Source organism: Pseudophryne corroboree, chromosome 10, assembly GCF_028390025.1.
Source record: "Pseudophryne corroboree isolate aPseCor3 chromosome 10, aPseCor3.hap2, whole genome shotgun sequence".
NCBI classification, from domain to species: Eukaryota; Metazoa; Chordata; class Amphibia; order Anura; family Myobatrachidae; genus Pseudophryne; species Pseudophryne corroboree.
The window spans coordinates 311,971,701-311,996,068 of NC_086453.1; the positions used below are offsets into that span (position 1 = coordinate 311,971,701).

Sequence of the window (24,368 nt, forward strand, 5' to 3'; positions counted from 1 at the left end):
TTTACCGGCAAGTACCAAAATCCTATTATTCTGCTTCTTCTGGTGGGACAGACCACCTTCACCAAGCTGACCCATGCTAAAGTGTGCATCATTTGTATTCTGGTATATGAGATCACATAACCGTATTTGCAAATAATCCTCAGAACATTAAGACCAGGCCTAACAACGCCATGGCTGTCGGTTCCCAATACGTTTCAATAAGAAAACCTCTATATAATAAGTGTATTACTGGGTGTTCAGTTTAAGGCTTTATCCCCACTGCTGACTTTTTGCTTGAATATCTGGCGTATATTCGCTTTGCTTAGAGTATGATACTATGGGCAGCGCCCTAAGCAAATTAGTCTAATCCCCTCTTACGACTGAAGGGGTGTGATTGTACTGTAGTATGACCTTCACTGAGGGTGTGTAGATGGAATTACAGGCACTGCCGAGCTGTTAGGAAGCATTACACCTGTTTCCAGAGTCACAGATTGCAGCGAGGGCGGGGTTGGTGCGAAGTACGTACTAATGATAATGTATCACACCGAGCACATGATGCGATGCATGTGTCTCTGCATGCAGGTGCAGATATTCATGTATGGTCTGATTCATGTTTGTAGGTAAAGCAAAAAAACAAGTAACTGGGTTAAACCATGCTGCACTGCAGGTGGGGGAAGATGTAACATGTGCACAGAGATTACATTTGGGTGGGGTATGTAAAAATAAAGCTGTCTAACATTTGTGGGCTACATGCAAAATCAGCCAGTAGTTACCCTGCGCAGATAATTATAAATGTATTTGCTCCCCTTGCATGGCAACATGGTTTGTTCCAGACACAAAGTTACTTTCTTTCATCATTGGCGCCTTCACATTATTGTTACTTGCATATATATTAGGTCTCTAATTCTCTATGTACTTACTCTCTTTGTAGCAACTCCTTGAGTGTAACAAGTGCCGCAACAGCTATCACCCAGAGTGCCTGGGACCAAATTACCCCACGAAACCCACAAAGAAGAAGAGAGTCTGGGTGAGTTGTGTGCCCAACGAATCAACTTTAATACATATTGCATCCTGTAACAGCTATAGAAATCTATGCTGGATGGCCACAGACCACATTTTAGGATACCTATAATAAAAAGCATAAAAGGCTCAATTAAGACATTTGTATTGTGGTTACTGTTCCAACTGGAAAGTTTCTTATTATTGTGTCAGAAGCATAAATTCTTCTATAGAAGGAGCATTCCAATGATAATAAGAAGTTAGCACATCACTTAAATAAGGTGCCATTAATGGGTAACAAAATACAGACCTATGGGGGAGATGTATCATGCCGTGGAAAGCGATAAAGTACCAACCAATTAACTTCTGTCATTTTTGAAACACAGCCTATAAAATGATTGTTCGAAAGCTGATTGGTTTGAACTTTATCTCTCTCCAGTTTACCTCTCCCCAAGGCTTGATACTACCAGTCAGCGCCATAACTACCTATGTGCCAAGTGTGCCTGGCACACAGCGCAGTTACACTGAGGGCGCACGGCGAGCGGCATGTAATGAGTTAAATTGACTCATTACATGCCGCCTCTGCTGGGTGCCATGCGCCGCACTGGAGGGAGAGCAGCGCCGGAGGCAGAGAAGGAGAAGGAGGAGGAGGGAGGGGGACTTGAGCCGCAGCAGCACGATGTCATTGGTAGCGGCGCCGCTGCAGCACTCCCCTCTCCTTCTGTATTGGCTGCCCGGCGCTGCTGTGAATGCTGGGATGCGGTTCCCTCATCCCAGCATTCTCAGCAGCGGCCAGCCAATACGGAAGGAGAGGGGAGTGCTGCAGCGGCGCCGCTACCAATGACATAGCGCTGCTGCGGCTCAAGTCCCCCTCCCTCCTCCTCCTTCTCCACTGTGGCTGCCCGGGATCTCTGCCAGCACGAGGAGCCTGAGAGATGGTAAGTATATAGCTCTCTCTTTCTGTCTCTCTCTCCCCTTCTGTCTCTCTCTCTCTCTTTCTCTCTCTCTCTCTCTGGTGTCTGTCTGCCGCAATGTGTAAAAAGGGAGACTGGCTGCCGCAATGTGTAAAAATGGGGACTGGCTGCCGTAATGTGTAAAAAGGGGGATGCTGTCTGCCATAATGTGTACAAAAAGGGGACGCTGTCTGCCGTAATGTGTAATAAGGGGGACGCTGTCTGCCGTAATGTGTAATAAGGGGGACGCTGTCTGCCGTAATGTGTAATAAGGGGGACGCTGTCTGCCGTAATGTGTAATAAGGGGGACGCTGTCTGCCGTAATGAGTAATAAGGGTGACGCTGTCTGCCGTAATGTGTAATAAGGGGGACGCGGTCTGCCGTAATTGTAATAAGGGGGACGCGATCTGCCGTAATGTGTAATTACGGGGTACGCTGTCTGCCGTAATGTGTAATAAGGGGGACTCTGTCTGCCGTAATGTGTAATAAGGGGGACGTTGTCTGCCGTAATGTGAAATAAGGGGGACGCTGTCTGCCGTAATGTGTAATAAGGGGGACGTTGTCTGCAGTAATTTTTAAAAAAGGGGATGCCGTCTGCCGTAATGTGTAATAAGGGGGACTCTGTCTGCCGTAATGTGTAATAAGGGGGACGTTGTCTGCCGTAATGTGAAATAAGGGGGACGCTGTCTGCCGTAATGTGTAATAAGGGGGACGTTGTCTGCAGTAATTTTTAAAAAAGGGGATGCCGTCTGCCGTAATGTGTAATAAGGGGGACTCTGCCGTAATGTGTAAAAAGGGGGACGCTGTCTGCCATAATGTGTAAAAAGGGGGACGCTGTCTGCCGTAATGTGTAATAAGGGGACGCTGTCTGTCGTAATGTGTAAAAAAGGGGATGCCATCTGCCGTAATGTGTAATAAGGGGGACTCTGTCTGCCGTAATGTGTAATAAGGGGGACTCTGTCTGCCGTAATGTGTAATAAGGGGGACTCTGTCTGCCGTAATGTGTAATAAGGGGGACGCTGTCTGCCGTAATGTGTAAAAAGGGGGACGCTGTCTGCCGTAATGTGTAAAAAGGCACGCCTTCTGCCGTAATTTGTAAAAAGGGGCTCTACCCGGTGTAGTGGCTCTACTGTGCAGCGTAATTTGAATAATGGAGACTACTATGCACCGTAGTATGAATTGCCACGCCCCTGCCCCATGAAGCCACACCCCTATATATTTTTGGCGCGCCTCCGCCGCGCACTGCTCCTGTCTTGCGTAGGGGGGGGGGGGGGTGGCGCCAATACCATTTCTTGCACACAGTGCCAAAATACCTAGTTACGGCACTGCTACCAGTTATTTATATAGCGCGCACACATTCCGCAGCGCTTTACAGAGAATATTTGCCCATTCACATCAGTCCCTGACCCAGTGGAGCTTACAATCTATATTCCCTATCACATGTACACACCAACACATTCACGCTACGGTTAATTTTTGTTGGGAGCCAATTAACCTACCAGTATAATTTTGGTTGTGGGAGGAAACCGGAGTACCCAGAGGAAACCCACGCAAGTACGGGGAGAATATACAAACTCCACACAGTTAGGGCCATGGTGGGAATTGAACCAATGACCTAAGTGCTTTGAGTCAGTAATGCTAACCATTACACCATCCGTACTGCCCCGACATGCAACAAGTGTTACTGCCAGAACCTGATTTATAATGTGTAAATATGTAACACACCAATCACCTTTTCCTGTCTGTGTGAAACGTTTTCTTTCAGATCTGCACAAAATGTGTCCGATGTAAAAGTTGTGGGTCCACCACACCCGGAAAAGGCTGGGATGCACAGTGGTCACATGACTTCTCCCTGTGCCATGACTGTGCCAAACTGTTTGCTAAAGGTAAGATCATAGGATAGCCATACCATTCTACCTTTCCAAGTTCTGCAGACAGTAAGAAGCTGGCCTGCAGTTCATAGCAGATAACAAATCCAATGAAGGAGAGAAATTTAGAGGCACATTCTCACACTGTCTGTTCGCAAAGATTCATTTGGCATGTACATAAATTCATACACTGTACTGGGAGATGTAGTGAGCTGTATGCCACACTGAGTACTCCTGGGTAGAGATGCAGGTTAGTGTTTCACCCTAAACCAGTGATACCAGGACATTTTAGGACACTTATTGATGTGTGTTGTCACCTACTGTATCTCCTCGTGCTGCCATCAATCTGATTATACATTGCATTAAGTATCTCATATGATTATAGTCAGCAAGGAAGTGGTCACTCTCATAGCTCCTATCAGTGACACCAGAAGAGAATAAATGCATTACTTCAGGGTATTCACCACCAAGATCAACTGCAGAAAAGTGTTTAATGGCTAGCGAGAGCAAGAGAATACCGGCTTCTAAGGAGCCACACAGGGAAGACTGGTGTCCGATAATGGGATCGGTAAGTGTGACCGATGGATGGGGTACCGGCAGTCACAATACAGACAATCCTGACGACTACGATCCTGACAGGGGCAAAAATTAAGATTTTACTTACCGATAAATCTATTTCTCGTAGTCCGTAGTGGATGCTGGGGACTCCGTAAGGACCATGGGGAATAGACGGGCTCCGCAGGAGACAGGGCACTTTAAGAAAGAATTTGGATTCTGGTGTGTTCTGGCTCCTCCCTCTATGTCCCTCCTCCAGACCTCAGTTAGAGAAACTGTGCCCGGAAGAGCTGACCGTACAAGGAAAGGATTTTGAAATCTCAGGGCAAGACTCATACCAGTCACACCAATCATACCGTATCACTCGTGATAAATTTACCCAGTTAACAGTATGAACAACAACGGAGCATCAGATCAACCCTGATGCAACCAAACATAACCCTTATTTAAGCAATAACTATACAAGCATTGCAGAAGAAGTCCGCACTTGGGACGGGCGCCCAGCATCCACTACGGACTACGAGAAATAGATTTACTGGTAAGTAAAATCTTATTTTCTCTAACGTCCTAGTGGATGCTGGGGACTCCGTAAGGACCATGGGGATTATACCAAAGCTCCCAAACGGGGAGGAGAGTGCGGATGACTCTGCAGCACCGAATGAGCAAACACAAGGTCCTCCTCAGCCAGGGTATCAAACTTGTAGAACTTTGCAAAAGTGTTTGAACCTGACCAAGTAGCCGCTCGGCAAAGCTGTAATGCCGAGACCCCTCGGGCAGCCGCCCAAGAAGAGCCCACCTTCCTTGTGGAGTGGGCTTTTACTGATTTTGGAAGCGGCAATCCAGCCGCAGAATGAGCCTGCTGAATCGTGTTACAGATCCAGCGAGCAATAGTTTGCTTTGAAGCAGGAGCACCCAGCTTGTTGGGTGCATACAGGATAAACAGCGACTCAGTTTTCCTGACTCTAGCCGTTCTGGCTACATAAACCTTCAAAGCCCTGACCACATCTAGTAACTCGGAATCCTCCAAGTCACGAGTAGCCACAGGCACCACAATAGGTTGGTTCATATGAAAAGATGACACCACTTTTGGCAGAAATTGTGGACGGGTCCGCAATTCTGCCCTGTCCATATGGAAAACCAGATAGGGGCTTTTATGTGACAAAGCCGCTAATTCTGACACACGCCTAGCCGAAGCCAAGGCTAATAGCATGACCACCTTCCACGTGAGATATTTTAACTCCACCGTTTTGAGTGGCTCAAACCAGTGTGACTTCAGGAAACTCAACACCACGTTAAGATCCCAAGGTGCCACTGGAGGCACAAAAGGGGGCTGAATATGCAGCACTCCCTTTACAAACGTCTGAGCTTCAGGAAGAGAAGCCAGTTCTTTTTGAAAGAAAATGGATAGGGCTGAAATCTGGACCTTAATGGAACCCAATTTCAGGCCCAAAGTCACTCCCGACTGTAGGAAGTGAAGGAAACGGCCCAGCTGGAATTCCTCCGTAGGGGCATTCCTGGCCTCACACCAAGCAACATATTTTCGCCATATACGGTGATAATGTTTAGCCATCACGTCCTTCCTAGCCTTTATCAGCGTAGGAATAACCTCATCCGGAATGCCTTTTTCTGCTAGGATCCGGCGTTCAACCGCCATGCCGTCAAACGCAGCCGCGGTAAGTCTTGGAACAGACAGGGCCCCTGTTGCAACAAGTCCTGTCTTAGAGGCAGAGGCCACGGGTCCTCTGTGAGCATTTTTTGCAGATCTGGATACCAAGTCCTTCTTGGCCAATCCGGAACAATGAGTATTGTTCTCACTCCTCTTTTTCTTATGATTCTCAGCACCTTGGGTATGAGAGGAAGAGGAGGGAATACATAGACCGACTGGAACACCCACTGTGTCACTAGTGCGTCTACAGCTATCGCCTGAGGGTCTCTTGACCTGGCGCAATACCTCTGTAGCTTTTTGTTGAGGCGGGATGCCATCATGTCCACCTGTGGCAGTTCCCACCGACTTGCAATCTGCGTGAAGACTTCTTGATGAAGTCTCCACTCTCCCGGGTGGAGGTGGTGCCTGCTGAGGAAGTCTGCTTCCCAGTTGTCCACTCCCGGAATGAACACTGCTGACAGTGCTCTTACGTGATTCTCCGCCCAGCGAAGAATTCTGGTGGCTTCCGCCATCGCCACCCTGCTCCTTGTGCCGCCTTGGCGGTTTACATGAGCCACTGCAGTGATGTTGTCTGACTGAATCAGAACCGGTTGGTCGCGAAGCAGGGTCTCCGCTTGACGTAGGGCGTTGTATATGGCCCTTAGTTCCAGGATATTGATGTGAAGGCAAGTCTCCTGACTTGACCACAGACCTTGGAAGTTTTTTCCTTGTGTGACTGCCCCCCACCCTCGGAGGCTTGCATCCGTGGTCACCAGGACCCAGTCCTGAATGCCGAATCTGCGGCCCTCGAGAAGGTGAGCACTCAGCAGCCACTACAGGAGCGACACCCTGGCCCTGGGGGATAGGGTGATCAGCCGATGCATCTGTAGATGCGATCCGGACCACTTGTCCAACAGATCCCATTGAAAGGTCCTCGCATGGAACCTGCCGAATGGAATGGCCTCCTATGATGCCACCATCTTTCCCAGGACTCGCGTGCAGTGATGCACCGACACCTGTTTTGGTTTTAATAGGTCTCTGACCAGAGTCATGAGCTCCTGAGCCTTCTCCATCGGGAGATAAACCCTCTTCTGGTCTGTGTCCAGAATCATGCCCAGGAAGGACAGACGAGTCGTAGGAATCAGCTGCGACTTTGGTATATTTAGAATCCAGCCGTGCTGTTGTAACACCTCCCGAGAGCGTGCTACGCTGATCAGCAACTGCTCTCTGGACCTCGCCTTTATGAGGAGATCGTCCTAGTATGGGATAATTGTGACCCCTTGATTCCGCAGGAGCACCATCATCTCCGCCATTACCTTGGTAAATATTCTCGGTGCCGTGGAGAGACCAAACGGCAACGTCTGGAATTGGTAATGACAATCCTGTACCACAAATCTGAGGTACGCCTTATGAGGTGGATAAATGGGGACATGAAGGTAAGCATCCTTTATGTCCAGAGGTAACGGTGAGGGGGCATCTCTTCGAATTCCAGCTTCTATCCCTGAGACACAATCTCTATAGCCCAGGGATCCACCTGGGAGTAAACCCACTTGTGGCTGAAATTTCGGAGACGCGCCCCCACCGGGCCTAGCTCCGCCTGTGGAGCCCCAGCGTCATGCGGTGGATTTAGTGGAAGCCGGGGAGGACTTCTGTTCCTGGGAACTAGCTGTATTGTGCAGCTTCTTTCCTCTACCCCTGCCTCTGGCAAGAAAGGACGCACCTCGTACTTTCTTGCCTCTTTGTGATCGAAAGGACTGCATTTGATAATACGGTGCTTTCTTAGGTTGTGAGGGAATATATAGCAAAAAATTTGACTTTCCAGCCGTAGCTGTGGAGACCAGGTCCGAGAGACCATCCCCAAACAATTCCTCACCCTTGTAAGGTAAAACCTCCATGTGCCTTTTTGAGTCTGCATCGCCTGTCCATTGCCGAGTCCACAGGACCCTTCTGGCAGAAATCGACATTGCATTTATTCTAGAGCCCAGTAGGCTAATGTCTATTTGAGCATGTCTCATATATAGGACAGCGTCTTTTATATGCCCCAGGGTCAGCACTATAGTATCCTTGTCCAAGGTATCAAGTTCCTCAGATAAGGTATCTGTCCATGCTGCTACAGCACTGCACATCCAGGCCGACGCAATCGCCGGCCTTAGTAGGGTACCTGAATGTGTATAAATGGACTTCAGGATACCCTCCTGCTTTCTATCCGCAGCATCTTTTAGGGTGGCCGTATCCTGTGACGGCAGGGCTACCCTCTTGGATAAGCGTGTTAAAGCTTTATCTACCCTAGGGGAGGATTCCCAGCGTAACCTGTCCGTTGGCGGGAAAAGATACGCCATAATCATCCGTTTGGAAATCTGCAGTTTTCTATCTGTAGATTCCCAAGCCTTTTCACATAACTCATTTAACTCATGTGAAGGGGGAAAGGTCACCTCTTTCCTTTTTTCCCCATACATATAAACCCTCTTGTCAGGGACTGGGGTTTCCTCTGTGATGTGCAACACATCCTTCATTGCTATAATCATGTAACGGATGGCTTTAGCCATTTTAGGCTGTAACTTTGCATCATCGCCATCGACACTGAAGTCAGAATCCATGTCGACATCTGTGTCAACAATTTGGGATAGTGGGCGCTTCTGAGACCCTGACGGCCTCTGCGACATAGGATCAGGCATGGGCTGAGACCCCGGCTGTCCCAAGGCTTCAACTTTATCCAACCTTTTATGCAAGGAAGTAACATTATCATTTAAAACCTTCCACATATCCATCCAATTGAGTGTCAGCGCCGTCGGCGGTGACCCCACATTCATTTGCTCCCGCTCTGCTTCCACATAGCCTTCCTCGTCAAACATGCCGACACAAGTGTAACGACACACCACACACACAGGGGATGCTCTTTTTGAAAACAGTTCCCCCAGAAGGCCCTTTGGAGAGACAGAGAGAGAGTATGCCAGCACACACCCCAGCGCTATATGTCCCAGGAGTCGCACAGTAACTTAGTGTTAACCCAGTAGCTGCTGTATATATTGTATTTGCGCCAAATTTATGTGCCCCCCCCTCTCTTTTTACCCTCTTCTACCGTGATTCTGCAGGGGAGAGCCTGGGGAGCTTCCTCTCAGCGGAGCTGTGGAGAGAAAATGGCGCTGGTGAGTGCTGAGGAAGAAGCCCCGCCCCCTCAGCGGCGGGCTTCTGTCCCGCGTTTGTGTGTAAAATAATGGCGGGGGCTCATGCATATATACAGTGCCCAACTGTATATATGCTACTTTTTGCCAAGAGGTTCCTAATTGCTGCCCAGGGCGCCTGCGCCCTGCACCCTACAGTGACCGGAGTATGTGGGTTTAGTGTGGGAGCAATGGCGCACAGCTGCAGTGCTGTGCGCTACCTCATATGAAGACTGGAGTCTTCTGCCGCCGATTTCGAAGTTTTCTTGCTTCTGACACTGGCTTCTGGCTCTGCGAGGGGGACGGCGGCGCGGCTCCGGGATCGGACGGCCAAGGGTGCGATCCTGTGTACGATCCCTCTGGAGCTAATGGTGTCCAGTAGCCTAAGAAGCAGGACCTATCTTCAGTGAGTAGGGCTGCTTCTCTCCCCTCAGTCCCACGTAGCAGAGAGCCTGTTGCCAGCAGATCTCTCTGAAAATAAAAAACCTAACAAAATACTTTCTTTTTAGCAAGGTCAGGAGAGCCCACTAAGTAGCACCCAGCTCGTCCGGGCACAGATTCAAACTGGAGGAGGGACATAGAGGGAGGAGCCAGAACACACCAGAATCCAAATTCTTTCTTAAAGTGCCCTGTCTCCTGCGGAGCCCGTCTATTCCCCATGGTCCTTACGGAGTCCCCAGCATCCACTAGGACGTTAGAGAAATAAGTATTCTAACCCCCCTGCCACACCCTAACCCTCCCTTACCGCAGCCTAACCATGTCGGCCCCCTTTAGTGCCTAAACTTAGCAGCCCCCTTTAGTGCCTAAACTTAGCAGCCCCCTTTAGCGCCTAAACTTAACAGCCCCCTTTAGCGCCTAAACTTAACAGCCCCCTTTAGCGCCTAAACTTAACAGCCCCCTTTAGCGCCTAAACTTAACAGCCCCCTTTAGCGCCTAAACCTGATCACTCCCCCGGTGATGTGCCTAACCCTCCCAACTATACTTACCTCTGGGATACCGGTTTTGGGTTATTGACCTGGCCGGTGTTCTGAGGGGCGTATGGATTCCAGCGTAGGTATTCCGACTGCCAGGATCCCAACAGCCGGTATCTTGAACGTATACCTCAGATAATGTATAGCTTGGTTTCTAGTGGGCAGTAAGGAGAATTGTAAACCCTTATAGCAGAGATATGTACAGTCTAATGGTAGTTGTGCAGTGTATTTATGCTATACTGTGAGGGCTCAGCCCTGTTCACATGCCCTTTGCCAATACCTCCTTCATAGCTTCATATTTTGTTGTTTTAAAGGGAACTTCTGTCCTTTGTGTAACAAGTGCTATGACGACGATGACTATGAAAGTAAGATGATGCAGTGTGGAAAGTGTGATCGCTGGGTACATTCCAAGTGTGAAAACCTGACCGGTGAGTTTAAAGCAGAAATGTTGCTTCCCTTCCTGGAAACTTTTAAAGGACCCATAGAAATTGAATGTTACTCATTATGAATCCAGATGTTGTTGTTGTGCTATGTTGTGTTATATGTAAATGTTTATCAAAACATAGATGTTCAAATAGGAAAACATCCTTATTCAAGCCCTGTGTGTCCCATCCAACACCTGTTGTTAACTATTCCAGCATTTATCTTTACACAAAAATAATTGTGGTAAATCTACAGTATATAAAATACAAAATGCAAATGGTAAATTGATCTAACAAAGTTAAAACTATGCTGATGTCAGTAAATCCTCAGTACAGACGTACGTAACCATCAGGTCTGCTGTTGATCTGTTTTAGTGCAAAGGAGATTGGGGTTAAAATATTAAAATAGAAAGAAAGAAAACGAGAAGCAGAGTGCTCCAAGCTACAGGCAAATAATATCGTTTAAGTTTTTGTAAATGGATCTCGCCCCAGTCTGATTGATAATGTTCAGTTGTTCCCTACGCCAGTATATTTCTTTTTGGTAAGGTATTTTCTCTAACGTCCTAGTGGATGCTGGGGACTCCGTCAGGACCATGGGGAATAGCGGGCTCCGCAGGAGACAGGGCACATCTAAAAAAGCTTTTAGGTCACATGGTGTGTACTGGCTCCTCCCCCTATGACCCTCCTCCAAGCCTCAGTTAGGTTTTTGTGCCCGTCCGAGAAGGGTGCAATCTAGGTGGCTCTCTTAAAGAGCTGTTTAGAAAAGTTTTTTTTTTTTTTTAGGTTTCATTCAGTGATTCCTGCTGGCAACAGGATCACTGCAACGAGGGACTTAGGGGAGAGATCTCCAACTCACCTGCGTGCAGGATGGATTGGGATCTTAGGCTACTGGACACTGAGCTCCAGAGGGAGTCGGAACACAGGTCAGCCTGGGGTTCGTCCCGGAGCCGCGCCGCCGATCCCCCTTACAGACGCTGAAGAAGACGGCAGAACGGAGGTCCGGAAACAGGCGGCAGAAGACTTCACAGTCTTCATGAAGGTAGCGCACAGCACTGCAGCTGTGCGCCATTGTTGTCACACGGCTCACTGACCTAGTCACGGAGGGTGCAGGGCGCTGCTGGGGGCGCCCTGGGCAGCAATATAAGTACCTTATTGGCAAAATAAATACATCACATATAGCCATTAAGGCTATATGTATGTATTTTAACCCAGGCCAGTTCTTAAAAACCGGGAGAAAAAACCCGCCGAAAAGGGGGCGGAGCTTATTCTCCTCAGCACACAGCGCCATTTTCCCTCACAGAAAGGCTGAAGGGAAGGCTCCCATGCTCTCCCCTGCACTGCACTACAGAAACAGGGTTAAAACAGAGAGGGGGGGCACTGATTTGGCGATATAAATATATATTAAATGCTATAAGGGAGGAACACTTTTATAAAGGTTGTCCCTGTATAATTATAGCATTTTGGTGTGTGCTGGCAAACTCTCCCTCTGTCTCCCCAAAGGGCTAGTGGGTCCTGTCCTCTATCAGAGCATTCCCTGTGTGGGTGCTGTATGTCGGTACGTGTGTGTCGACATGTATGAGGAAAATGTTGGTGAGGAGGCGGAGCAAATTGCCTGTAATGGTGATGTCACTCTCTAGGGAGTCGACACCGGAATGGATGGCTTACTTGTGGAAGTACGTGATCATGTCAACACGCTGCGAGCCGGTTGACGACATGAGACGACCGGCAAACAAATTAGTACCTGTCCAGGCGTCTCAGACACCGTCAGGGGCTTGTAAAAACGCCCATTTACCTCACGGACACTGACTCCAGTGTCGACGGTGAAGAAACAAACGTATTTTCCTTTAGGGCCACACGTTACATGTTAAGGGCATGAGGAAGGTGTTACATATTTCTGATACTACAAGTACCACAAATAAGGGTATTTTGTAGGGTGTGAATAAACTACTTGTAGTTTTGCCTGAATCAGATAAATTAAATGAAGTGTGTGATGATACGTGGGGTTCCTCCGATAAAAAGTTATGGGCGGTATACCCTTTCCCGCCAGAAGTAAGGGCGAGTTGGGAAACACACCTTAGGGTGGATAAGGCGCTCACACGCTTATAAAACAAGTGGCGTTACCGTCTCCAGATACGGCCGCCCTCAAGGAGCCAGCTGATAGGAAGCTGAAAAATAGCCTAAGAAGTATATACACACATACTGGTGTTATACTACGACCAGCAATCGCCTCAGACTGGATGTGCAGCGCTGAGGGGGCTTGGTCGGATTTCCTGACTGAAAATTTTGATACCCTTGACAGGGACAAGATTTTATTGTCTATAGAGCATTTTAAGGATGCATTTCTATATATGCGTGATGCGCAGAGGGATATTTGCATTCTGGCATCAAGAGTAAATGTGATGTCCATATCTGCCAGACGAAGACACGACAGTGGTCAGGTGAGGCAGATTCCAGACGGCACATGGAAGTATTGCCGTATAAAGGGGCGGTCCATCGGACCTGGTGGCCATGGCAACAGCTGAAAAATCCACCTTTTGTTCCCCGAGTCACATCTCAGCAGAAAAGGGCACAGTCTTTTCAGTCTCAGTCCTTTCGTCCCCATACGGGCAGGCGGGCAAAGGCCAGTCATATCTGCCATGGGGTAGAGGAACGGGAAGAAGACTGCAGCAAGCAGCCCATTCCCAGGAACAGAAGCCATTCACAGCTTCTGCCAAGTCCGCAGCATGACGCTGGGGCAGTACAAGCGGACTCAGGTGCGGTAGGGAGTCATCTCAAGATTTTCAGCACGCAGTGGGCTCACTCGCAAGGGGACTCCTGGATCCTACATGTAGTATCCCAGGTGTACATTGGAAATTCGAGACGTCTCCTCCTCACAAGTTCCGGAAGTCTGTTTTACCAACGTCTACCTCCGACAGGGAGGCAGTATTGGAAACAATTCACAAGCTGTATTCCCAGCAGGTGATAATCAAAGTACCCATCCTACAACAAGGGAGGGGGTATTATTCCACACTATATTGTGGTACTGAAGCCAAACGGCTCGGTGAGATCTGAAATATTTGAACACTTACATACAAGCGTTCAAATCAAGATGGAGTCACTCAGAGCAGTGATAGCGAACCAGGAAGAAGGGGACGAGATGGTGTCACTGGATATCAGGGACATTTACCTACATGTCCAAATTTGCCCTTCTCACCAAGGGTACTTCAGGTTCGTGGTACAGAACTGTCACTATCAGTTCAGACGCTGCCGTTTGGATTGTCCACGGCGCCCCGGGTCTTTACCAAGGTAATGGCCGAAATGATGATTCTTCTTAAAAGAAACTTGGACGCTTTCCTGATAAGGGCAAGGTCCAGAGAACAGTTGGAGGTCGGAGTAGCACTATCTTTAATAGTTCTACGACAGCACGAGTGGATTCTAAATATTCCAAAATCGTAGCTTTTCCGAGGACACGTCTACTGTTCCTAGGGATGATTCTGGACACAGTCCAGAAAAAGGTGTTTCTCCCAGAGGAGAAAGCCAGGGAGTTATCCGAGCTAATCGGGATCCTCCTAAAACCAGGAAAAGTGTCAGTGCATCATTGCACAAGAGTCCTGGTAAAAATGGTGGCTTATTACGAAGCAATTCCATTCGGCAGATTTCACGCAAGAACTCTTCAGTGGGATCTGCTGGACAAATGGTCCGGATCGCATCTTCAGATGCATCAGCGGATAACCCTATATCCAAGGACAAGGGTGTCTCTCCTGTGGTGATTACAGAGTGCTCATCTTCTAGAGGGCCGCAGATTCGGCATTCAGGATTGGATGCTGGTAACCACGGAGGCCAGCCTGAGAGGCTGGGGAGCAGTCACACAGGGAAAAAATTTCCAGGGAGTGTGATCAAGTCTGGAGAATTCTCTCCACATAAATATACTGGAGCTAAGAGCAAATTTATAATGCTCTAAGTTTAGCAAGGCCTCTGCTTCAAGGTCAGCCGGTATTGATCCAGTGGGATAACATCACGGCAGTCGCCCACGTAAACAGAAAGGGCGGCACAAGAAGCAGGAGGGCAGTGGTCAAAACTGCAAGGATTTTTCGCTAGGCGGAAAATCATGTGTTAGCACTGTCAGCAGTGTTCATTCCGGGAGTGGATGACTGGGAAGCAGACTTCCTCAGCAGGCACGACCTCCACCCGGGAGAGTGGGAACTTCATCGGGAAGTTTTCCGCATGATTGTGAACCGTTGGGAAAGACCAAAGGTGGACATGATGGCGTCCCGCCCGAACAAAAAACGTGACAGGTATTGCGCCAGGTCACGAGACCTTCAGGCGATAGCTGTGGACGTCCTGGTAACACCGTGGGTGTAACAGTCGGTGTATGTGTTCCCTCCTCTGTTTCTCATAACCAAGGTATTGAGAATTATAAGACGTAGAGGAGTAAGAACTATACTCGTGGCTCCGGATTGGCCAAGAGGGACTTGGTACCCGGAACTTCAAGAGATGCTCACAGAGGACTAATGGCCTCGGGAGCTAAGATGGGATTTGCTTTCAGCAAGAACCATGTCTGTTCCAAGAGGAACCGTGGCATCTGCCTCTAAGAAAGGACCTGCTCCAGCAGGGACCTTGTCTGTTCCAAGACTTACCGCGACTGCGTTTGACGGCATGGCGGTTTGAACGCCGGATCCTAAGGGAAAAGGCATTCCGGAAGAAGTCATACCTACCCTGGTCAAAGCCAGGAAGGAGGTGACCGTACAACGTTATCACCACATGTGGTGAAAATATATTGCGTGGGTGAGGCCAGGAAGGCCCCAAGAAAAAAAAAAAAAAAAAATTTCGACTAGGTCGATTTCTGCACTTCTTGAAAACAGGAGTGTCTATGAGCCTCAAATTGGGGTCCATTAAGGTTCAAGTTTCGGCCCTGTAGATTTTCTTCCAGAAAAAATTGGCTTCAATTCCTGAAGTCCAGACGTTTGTCAAGGGAGTATTGCATATACAGCCCCTTGTGTGCCTCCAGTGGCACCGTGGGATCTCAACGTAGTGTTGGGATTCCTAAAATCATATTGGTTTGAACCGCTCAAATCTGTGGATTTGAAATATCTCACATGGAAAGTGACCATGTTGTGGCCCTGGCCTCGGCCAGACGATTGTCAGAATTGGGGGCTTTGTCTTAAAAAAGCCCATATTTGTTTTTCCAGTCGGACAAGGCAGAACTGCGGACTCGTCCCCAGTTTCTTCCTAAGGTGGTGTCAGCGTTTCACCTGAAACAACATATTGTGGTGCCTGCGGCTACTAGGGACTTGGAGGACTCCAAGTTGCTAGACGTTGTCGGGGCCCTAAAAATATATATATATATATATATATATATATTTCCAGGACGGCTGGAGTCAGAAAGTCTGACTTGCTGTTTATATTGTATGCACCCCAAAAGATGGGTGCTCCTGCTTCTAAGCAGACTATTGCTCGTTGGATTTGTAGTACAATTCAGCTTGCACAGTCTGTGGCAGGCCTGCCACAGCCAAAATCTGTCAATGCCCATTCCACAAGGAAGGTGGGTTCATCTTGGGCGGATGCCCGAGGGGGTCTCGGCTTTAAAATTTTGCCGAGCAGCTACTTGGTCAGGGGGGAACACGTTTGTAAAATTCTACAAATTTGATACCCTGGCTGAGGAGGACCTGGAGTTCTCTCATTCGGTGCTGCAGTCACCCGCACTCTCCCGCCCGTTTGGGAGCTTTGGTATAATCCCCATGGTCCTGACGGAGTCCCCAGCATCCACTAGGACGTTAGAGAAAATAAGATTTTACTTACCGATAAATCTATTTCTCGTAGTCCGTAGTGGATGCTGGGCGCCCATCCCAAGTGCGGATTGTCTGCATTACTTGTACATAGTTATTGTTACAAAAATCGGGTTATTATTGTTGTGAGCCATCTTTTTTAGAGGCTACTTCATTGTTATCATACTGTTAACTGGGTTCAGATCACAAGTTGTACGGTGTGATTGGTGTGGCTGGTATGAGTCTTACCCGGGATTCAAGATCCTTCCTTATTGTGTACGCTCGTCCGGGCACAGTACCTAACTGAGGCTTGGAGGAGGGTCATAGGGGGAGGAGCCAGTACACACCATGTGACCTAAAAGCTTTTTTAGATGTGCCCTGTCTCCTGCGGAGCCCGCTATTCCCCATGGTCCTGACGGAGTCCCCAGCATCCACTACGGACTACGAGAAATAGATTTATCGGTAAGTAAAATCTTATTTTTTTCTCAATAATCTATTGATGGCACTTGGAGGTGCCACCCAGTACTATAAGAGACCATAACACCTACATAAGAAAAAGAAGCATGTGCACTTAGTACCTCAATAATCAAAATCATAAAAGTAAATATTTATTATATCGATTTAAAATGACATGATTTTATGTCAGCCAATATGAAATATTTTAAAATATAGAGTGAATAAAAGAAGAAAATGTACTATTAAAATGTTACTATTTACCAAGAACTGCTGTATTTATTATGATGATATTTAGTCAAATAAAGGCATTGTTGCCCCCATTCATATGCAATAGATGTTTTAATTAAAATGTCTCCGTCTGTCTGTATTTATTGTTACTCCTGCAGAATATTCAGAGCTTAGTTGTTATTTTTACAGTTTACAGCTTTCACTGGATACAGTAGCACTCAAAATTCCATTGACTGTATCATTTCAAAGTGGATGTGAAATGTATCCAGAATATATGCAATGTTAATTCCAGGTAGTGACTTTTTACCAGTCACAATTCTGTTTCATTGTATCAAATTACATGTATTCTATCATATGAATGGTTATACAGCTTCAGCAGTCCTTAAAAAGGCCTACGTACGTTTCACAAGGCTGCTTCCTCAGGGCATCGGGATATACAGCAGATTACTCCAAGTTTTATACTACATGTCTAATGTGGAGTGTTAAGAGGAGTTCTAATCAACCTGCCATGGATTCGTATGTGCAGTTTTTGAACCACTTTCAAACATACAGTCAGGAGACTGATATAAACAAGCAGACTTATGCTAATTAATCAGCCCATAATATAGACACACAAGGTGTGCTCATATCTAAGATATCTGACTCATAGATTGTTATTAAATGGCGAGTTACCTTCATCCTGATAATTGGACTGATATATCTTACTCGTAGATTGTTATCATCCTGATAATTGGATTATTATACATGACAGTTATTGTCAACATGGACATGATACAAGGTGTCCGTTTTGAGAGAGAAACCAGCTGAGTACTAGTAATACTGGAGATGAAAGGATCAACCAATATATAATCATAGCACATATTATATGTATTAAAAAATCTAAAGAAATATCCCAATTAAAGAAACTATACAGACGCAGACACGCATTAATGTATAGACAGTCACAGGAAGGCTACAGTCACGCCAGCCTAATGAACCTATATGGAGACTTCAGATAATAAACAAGTCACTACTTGGAATAAACATTGTAAATATTCTGGATACATTTCACATCCACTTTGAAATGATACAGACGATGGAATTTTGAGTGATACTGTATCCAGTGAAAGCTTCAAACTGCAGAAATAGCAACTAAGCTCTGAATATTCTGCAGGAGTAACAATAAAATAAATACAGACGGACGGAGACATTTCCTTAAAACATCTATTGCATATAAGCGGGGGCAACAATGCCTTTATTTGACTAAATATTGTCATAATAAATACAGCATTTCTTTGTAAATAGTAACATTTTAATAGCACATTTTCTTCTTTCATTCACTCTATATTTTAAAATGTCATATTGGCTGACATAAAATCATGTTGTGTTAAATCGATACAGGTTGAGTATCCTATATCTAAATATTCAGAAATACAGAATTTTTTGAGTGAGACTGAGATTATTATTTTTTATTTTATTAGCAGTTTTTAAATATAGCGCAGCATATTCCGTTGCACTTTACAATTAGAACAACAGTTATAGAACAAAACTGGGCAAAGACAGACAGACATAGAGGTAGGAGAGCCCTGCTCGCAAGCTTACAATCTATAGGGAAATAGGCGTTGATACACAAGGATAGATGCTACCTGTTGCATAATGGTCCACCAGATTGCTAGGTTCTTAATGGGTTGTATGATATCACCCAGCAATGTTGGAAGACAAAATATGTAAGGTTATGTGGACTGTACAGAGATGTAATTGGATAGGGAAGCATTGAAGGTTATGTGGGGGAGGTCTGGAATTTGGTGATAGTGATACCTTTGTTTTCTGATGGTTCAATGTACACAAACTTTGTTTAATACACAGTTATTAAAAATATTGTATTAAATGACCTTCAGGCTGTGTGTATAAGGTGTATATGAAACATAAGTACGTTCTGGTCCCATCGCCATTATATCTCATTATAGTATGCAATTATTCTAAAATACGGATAAATCCAATATCCAAAATACTTCTGGTCCCAAGCATTTTGGATAAGGTCTACTCAACCTATATAATAAAAATTAACCTTTTTAGATTTTGATTATTGAGGTTCTTAGTGCACCCAGACAAATGCTTCTCTTGTGTACAGTAGGTGAAATAATTTCATTTATTTATCTTTGTTTAGGTTATACTGGTTGCTTAGCAGCTGACCAAGTGGCTGTATGTCCATCTTCAACAATATAGATGAGTAGGTCACAGTACTGCAGTGTAGTATATATAAAAAGCTCAAATTAAATTGGTGCTCAGTAAAGTTCTGATGTGCTCTTACCCCACGGTTAATGTTTCAGGCTTATCTGTTTATATCCGGTCGTCCGGATATCTTAGTACATCATCTCTGAAGTATTTTTCATACCTTGAATATTTCAACTGTAGGAGCGCAGAAGACCATATAGTGTAGTTTTATGGCAGTTTAATGCAGAATAAAGAAGATTGCACATACAGCAACAGGAAAGAATAAAAGCTTATCTCAAAATGCAAAGTCTCTGGAAATCCTGGAGCTGGAGGTAGAAGAGGAGAGTCTCAAGGTAATCAGGGTCCAGAAACACAGCACCATACGCGTTTCGTCACTTGGACTTCCTCAGGGGAAAAGGATAAATCTAAAATAGTACAATGTAAAATAATTCTTGACATAGGTGATCTATATCATTACCCTCTATATCAAGAACTATCTTCTATTCCAGTTAATTCTTAAAATTGTATTATATGACAATCTATGTATTTATTGTTTTGTTACGTGTCCATTATAATCTGTGCATTACTGTGGGTGCTGAAGGAGCACTTTGCTGTGTGCGAGTTAAGGAGCCTATGTTTGTTTGTTTTTCCCCCTCAGATGAAATGTATGAGATACTTTCAAACTTGCCAGAGAGTGTGGCATACACCTGTATAAACTGCACTGAGCACCACCCTGCAGAGTGGAGGCTGGCACTGACCAATGAGCTACAGGCTTCTCTCAAATATGTTGTAACTGCTCTGCTGAATTCTCGCACCTCCAGCCATCTCTTGCGCTACCGACAGGTGAGAGCTGACATCCAGTGGAGTGTGAAATTTAATTGTCTTTGTCAAACCATAGGGAACATAGGTATTTACAATTCTTTGTGGCACTTTCAATAGGCTTACACTCCTCTTTTCACCCTCAATATAACAATCAGTAAAAAGGTCATGTGACATATGGACTTCTGTTTATACATACATTAATATGCTAGCTATGTGTCACCCAATATAACATGTATACCTAAATCTTAATGTGTATTCCTTTATCATCCTGTCTGGGGGACACTGGATACCATGGGGCGCAGAGGGCACTGTTTAAAGAGCAGGCACAAGGGCAAACTAAATTTTTTGTGGACTCTCCGACCATATGGGATTTTTCTTTCATCAATGGGGGACGTGGTGCTCAGGAGCCAGCCCCAAAGAGTTAACTTCTTTTTGGATGCAGCACAGGCTCGCCCTTCCCTATATCCCACAGCCAGCCCAGGGGAACCAGTGTGTTATTTGGTGCCAATGGAGCTGGGCACGGAGTTTGTTCTTTTTTTGGGTTGCCTTAAACAACCTTCTTTTAACTTCTTTTACTTTCACTTTTGGGCACTTGTGAGTTGGTCAGTGTCACTGGCGACCTCCTACAGCCGTGGCCAGAGTCAGGGACGAGTAAGCATTACCCAGTGCTGCGGGTAGTTTGGGTCTGCAGCAGAGGACACCGCTCCCGGGAGAGGGGGGGGGGTTGCTGCCGGTGAATCAGGAGTGGTGCCCAGTCCTCTCTGCACTACCACTAAACCACCAGGGATATGGAATGCAACAGGCTGCTATTACAGAGTGTTAGGTCACTTGGGTCAGCAAGACCTTCTCTGTTCTCTCCTCCATGCTTTTGTGGTACCCTGTCCTAGGCTGCCTGCCAAAGGCTCCTCTCTCTCCCTGAGCAACACTGCCTGCCTGCTCGGAGAGAGGAACTCCTGCCTCTCATACACCTCACTCTTGTGGTGCAAGGTTGTTTCTCATACCCTTCCTCACCTATCGGTGCTGGGATTTCTGCCTCTTTCTCTATTTCTGAGCACTTGAATTGTTTGCATGTCTCCTCTGTTAGTTTGGTTTTCTCTAACTATCATAGTTACTTACTGCATTATCCTGTGATATACTGCTGTTTATTAACAAATTGCTAACCTAGTTTTGAGCAGTTTAGCGGTTTATTTTTCTCATCAGTGCATACTCCCATCTATTGTTATATTTATATAGGTATACATAACCGAGCTTGCACTATGTCTGCTAGCTGCATTCTAAGTCAGTTTCTGCATTTAGGTGTTTATTTTTCTTCGGTAACTACTAGTTTGTCGATTACTGATTACAAAGTTACTACACTGGTCTTCGGGCCTCACAGTAATTCGGTTTCATAGAACCACTTATTTGTTTGTGGTCTTAACATTCAGTGCTCTGGCCCCCACACTACAACTTAATTTATTTATTGTGGGTCTGGATGCTTAAGTGTTTTACAGTGGAACTATAGGCCTAATTCAGACCTGATCGGTGCAGTGCGTTTTAGCACAGCAGCCGATCAGGTCTGAACTGCGCATGCGTCGTCGCATGCCAGACAGCCGACGGCCGTCTCAGCCCTGCGGGAGGGGGCGGGCCACGCTTCCAATTTAAGGGGCGTGGTCCGGGCAACGCAGGCGTGCCCAGACCATGCGTAGGGGTGGGCCACGGTGGCTGCATGATGTCACACGCAGCCGCTACGACCCTCACAGCGACGGGTAACTCCCTTCCAGCGCGCAGGAGCTAAGCTGGTGGGGAGCTACTCTTCAAGTACAAAAGCATCGCCGCCGTGCGATGCTTTTTATACATGTGCGACAGGGCAGGGCCTGACATGCGGGGCGGACTAGCCCTGCACTGGGCATCCCCCCGCATGTCAGGGAAGCTGATCGTAGATGTGCTAAATTTAGATGTGCTAAATTTAGCACATCTACGATCAGGTCTGAATTAGGCCTTATGTCTTCTAAGGGAACCTCATCAAAGGCTTATCAGGAGATAGGTTCTCCTGTGCTGCACGCATTCACTTGCAAAGCCTGTAAGAAAAGCTTTTCTTGTTCTGCGATAAATGCTTTGCAGGGCAATCTCCCTGTTGCTAGCCATGCGGAAGCTGAGATCTCGGTTTGCAGTCTCCCAACCCCTCTGACTTTAGCAGTGGCCCCTGGGGAACATCAGCTGACCACTGCCCAGCCCACTCACATGGACCCTCTGCATCCTCTCTCTGAACCAGCTTGAGTTCAAGGTTTTCTGTCCAGGGTCTGGTTCAAGTTTCTAGCTCTCTATAACACATGGTACAGCCTTCCTTCAAGCAATGGTACTCCATCCAGGAGAGCACCACACCTCTCTATTTCTCTGCATTCCGGATACAGTTCTCAGTTGAACAACTCCTCGGATCTAGAGGATGAAGCGACACAGATATCAGAAGTGGATTCGACCTCAGCTTCGGATGATTGCTTAGCCCAGCTCGACGTGGATGCCTTAGTCAATGACATTCACTCGGCTTTACACATTAAGGATTCTGATGCCTCTTCTACCTCTGAGGCACCCCTCTTCAAATTACCTCTGCTCATCTGGAGGATCTCCTAGCAGAGGCCTGGTTTAATCCAAATGAGACATTTCCATCTAAACGGATCTCATCCATTTATCCTCTTAGGTGGACAGGAAAAAGTGCGAGACTCCTTCCCCGTTGTATTCCTACATTTGGTTAAATCAACCACGTTTCCCATTCCAAATGACCCTACGGACAGGCAGTTGGAATATTTCAATAAGTCAATCTTTGCCACTTCAGGAGCGCCTTGCGCCTAACCTTAGCATCATCCTGGATATCCAAGGCCCTTTGTCAATGGGCTGACTCCTTGGAAGATGAGCTTTGCTCGGGCAGTGATAGGTAAAGCTGGATGGTTCACTGCCATTCTGGTTGCAGCAGACTGGCCTTCATACGCCTGGTGCGTAGACCTGTTCAGCCTGTCCATCCATGGCGACTACCTCAGGCCGGATTTGCTCTTGCAGGGCACCTGCCGTCACCCAGACCTAGCCCCGTCTGGCTTTAGCGGGGTGGCTATTGAAACCTCAATCCTAAGGGCGAAGAGGTTCTAAGCAAGTGTTATAAAAACCATTCTTTGCACAAGGAAACACCCTTCCACAAGGCTCTATTACCAGGTTTGACAGGCATATGTTATGCCTGTGATCTGAATCTTCTGGTGTTCAGACTTTCTCAAACTCTGTCTTTCTTGCTGGCAGGGCCTGCGCCTCGCCTCTCTGAAGGTGCAGGTGTTGGCCCAATCGGTCTTGTTCCAACATAGTATGGGCCGTCTACCTGCAATGCAGACCTTCCTGCAGGGTGTCCTGCATTTTCAGCCCCCATTCGTTCCTCAGGTGGCCCCGTGGGACATGACGTTGGTGTTGAGGGCTGTACAGGAATTCACCCTTTGAACCGTTTGACTCCATTGATCTACGTTAGTTAACGTGGAAAAAACATTTTCTTGTTAGATATTGCGTCGGCACACAGGGTTTTGGACTTGGGTGCGTTGCTCACCGTGCACTAATTTTTGATCCTGACCGTGTTGTCCTACATACCCAGCTGTATTATCTTCCCAAGGTGGTCTTATGTTTCCATATTAACCAGGAAATAGTGTTAGCTTCTCTTTCAACTTCAGATGCTTCTGACTCTGGTAAATCTGTGCTTACACTCTCCATATTTACGTGGGCATTCTGAAATAGTACTCCTTATTTGTCCTTTATGACTTCCAGAAACGTGGCTGGCCGACTTCCAGACAGACATTGGTCCGCTGGTTGCGTCTAACCATTTGTCAGGCTTATTTTTTGGGCTGATCTGACAGTCCTGACATCGGTGAGGGATCATTCCACTAGGTCTGTGGAGGCCTCTTTGGTGGCTCACCATGGTGCCTATGAGGAGCTGCTCTGTTAGGCGGTTACATGGTCTTCTGCTAACACTTTCATTAAATTCTACAATTTTGACATCTTTGCCTCTGTCAGTGCGGCTTTTGGGCGTCGTGTCCTCAGCGCAGCAGAAGAGCATCCCCTCCCTTAAAGGGACAAATTTTGTATGTCCCATAGTCTCCAGTGTCCCTCATTGACGAAAGAAAAAAAGGATTTTTGTCTTACCTGTAAAAATTTTCATCAATGGGCGACAGTGGAGACCATGAGTATAGAGTGGAGTTCAAGAGCCTGCACCAAAGAGAACTACTTTTTGGATGCAGCACAGTGGGGGTTTAATTTGCACTTGTGCCAGCTCGTTGAACAGTGCCCTCTACACCCCATGGTTCCAGTATCCCCCATATACGTTAAGAGAAACACATTTAATGGTGATCACCAAAAATTCTATTTTATT

General features: G+C 46.6%; 1 protein-coding gene across 1 annotated transcript in view; it reads left to right on the forward strand.

Moving 5' to 3' along the window:
- The window catches only part of KMT2A (lysine methyltransferase 2A), a 293,772-nt gene that overhangs the window by 209,681 nt on the left and 59,723 nt on the right, over positions 1–24,368 (forward strand). Inside the window, exons 12-15 of the mRNA XM_063941799.1 lie at positions 911–1,006; positions 3,697–3,817; positions 10,446–10,559; positions 19,833–20,017. Of these exons, the coding sequence (XP_063797869.1) occupies positions 911–1,006; positions 3,697–3,817; positions 10,446–10,559; positions 19,833–20,017 (516 nt within the window). The remainder of the gene's footprint in view (positions 1–910; positions 1,007–3,696; positions 3,818–10,445; positions 10,560–19,832; positions 20,018–24,368) is intronic.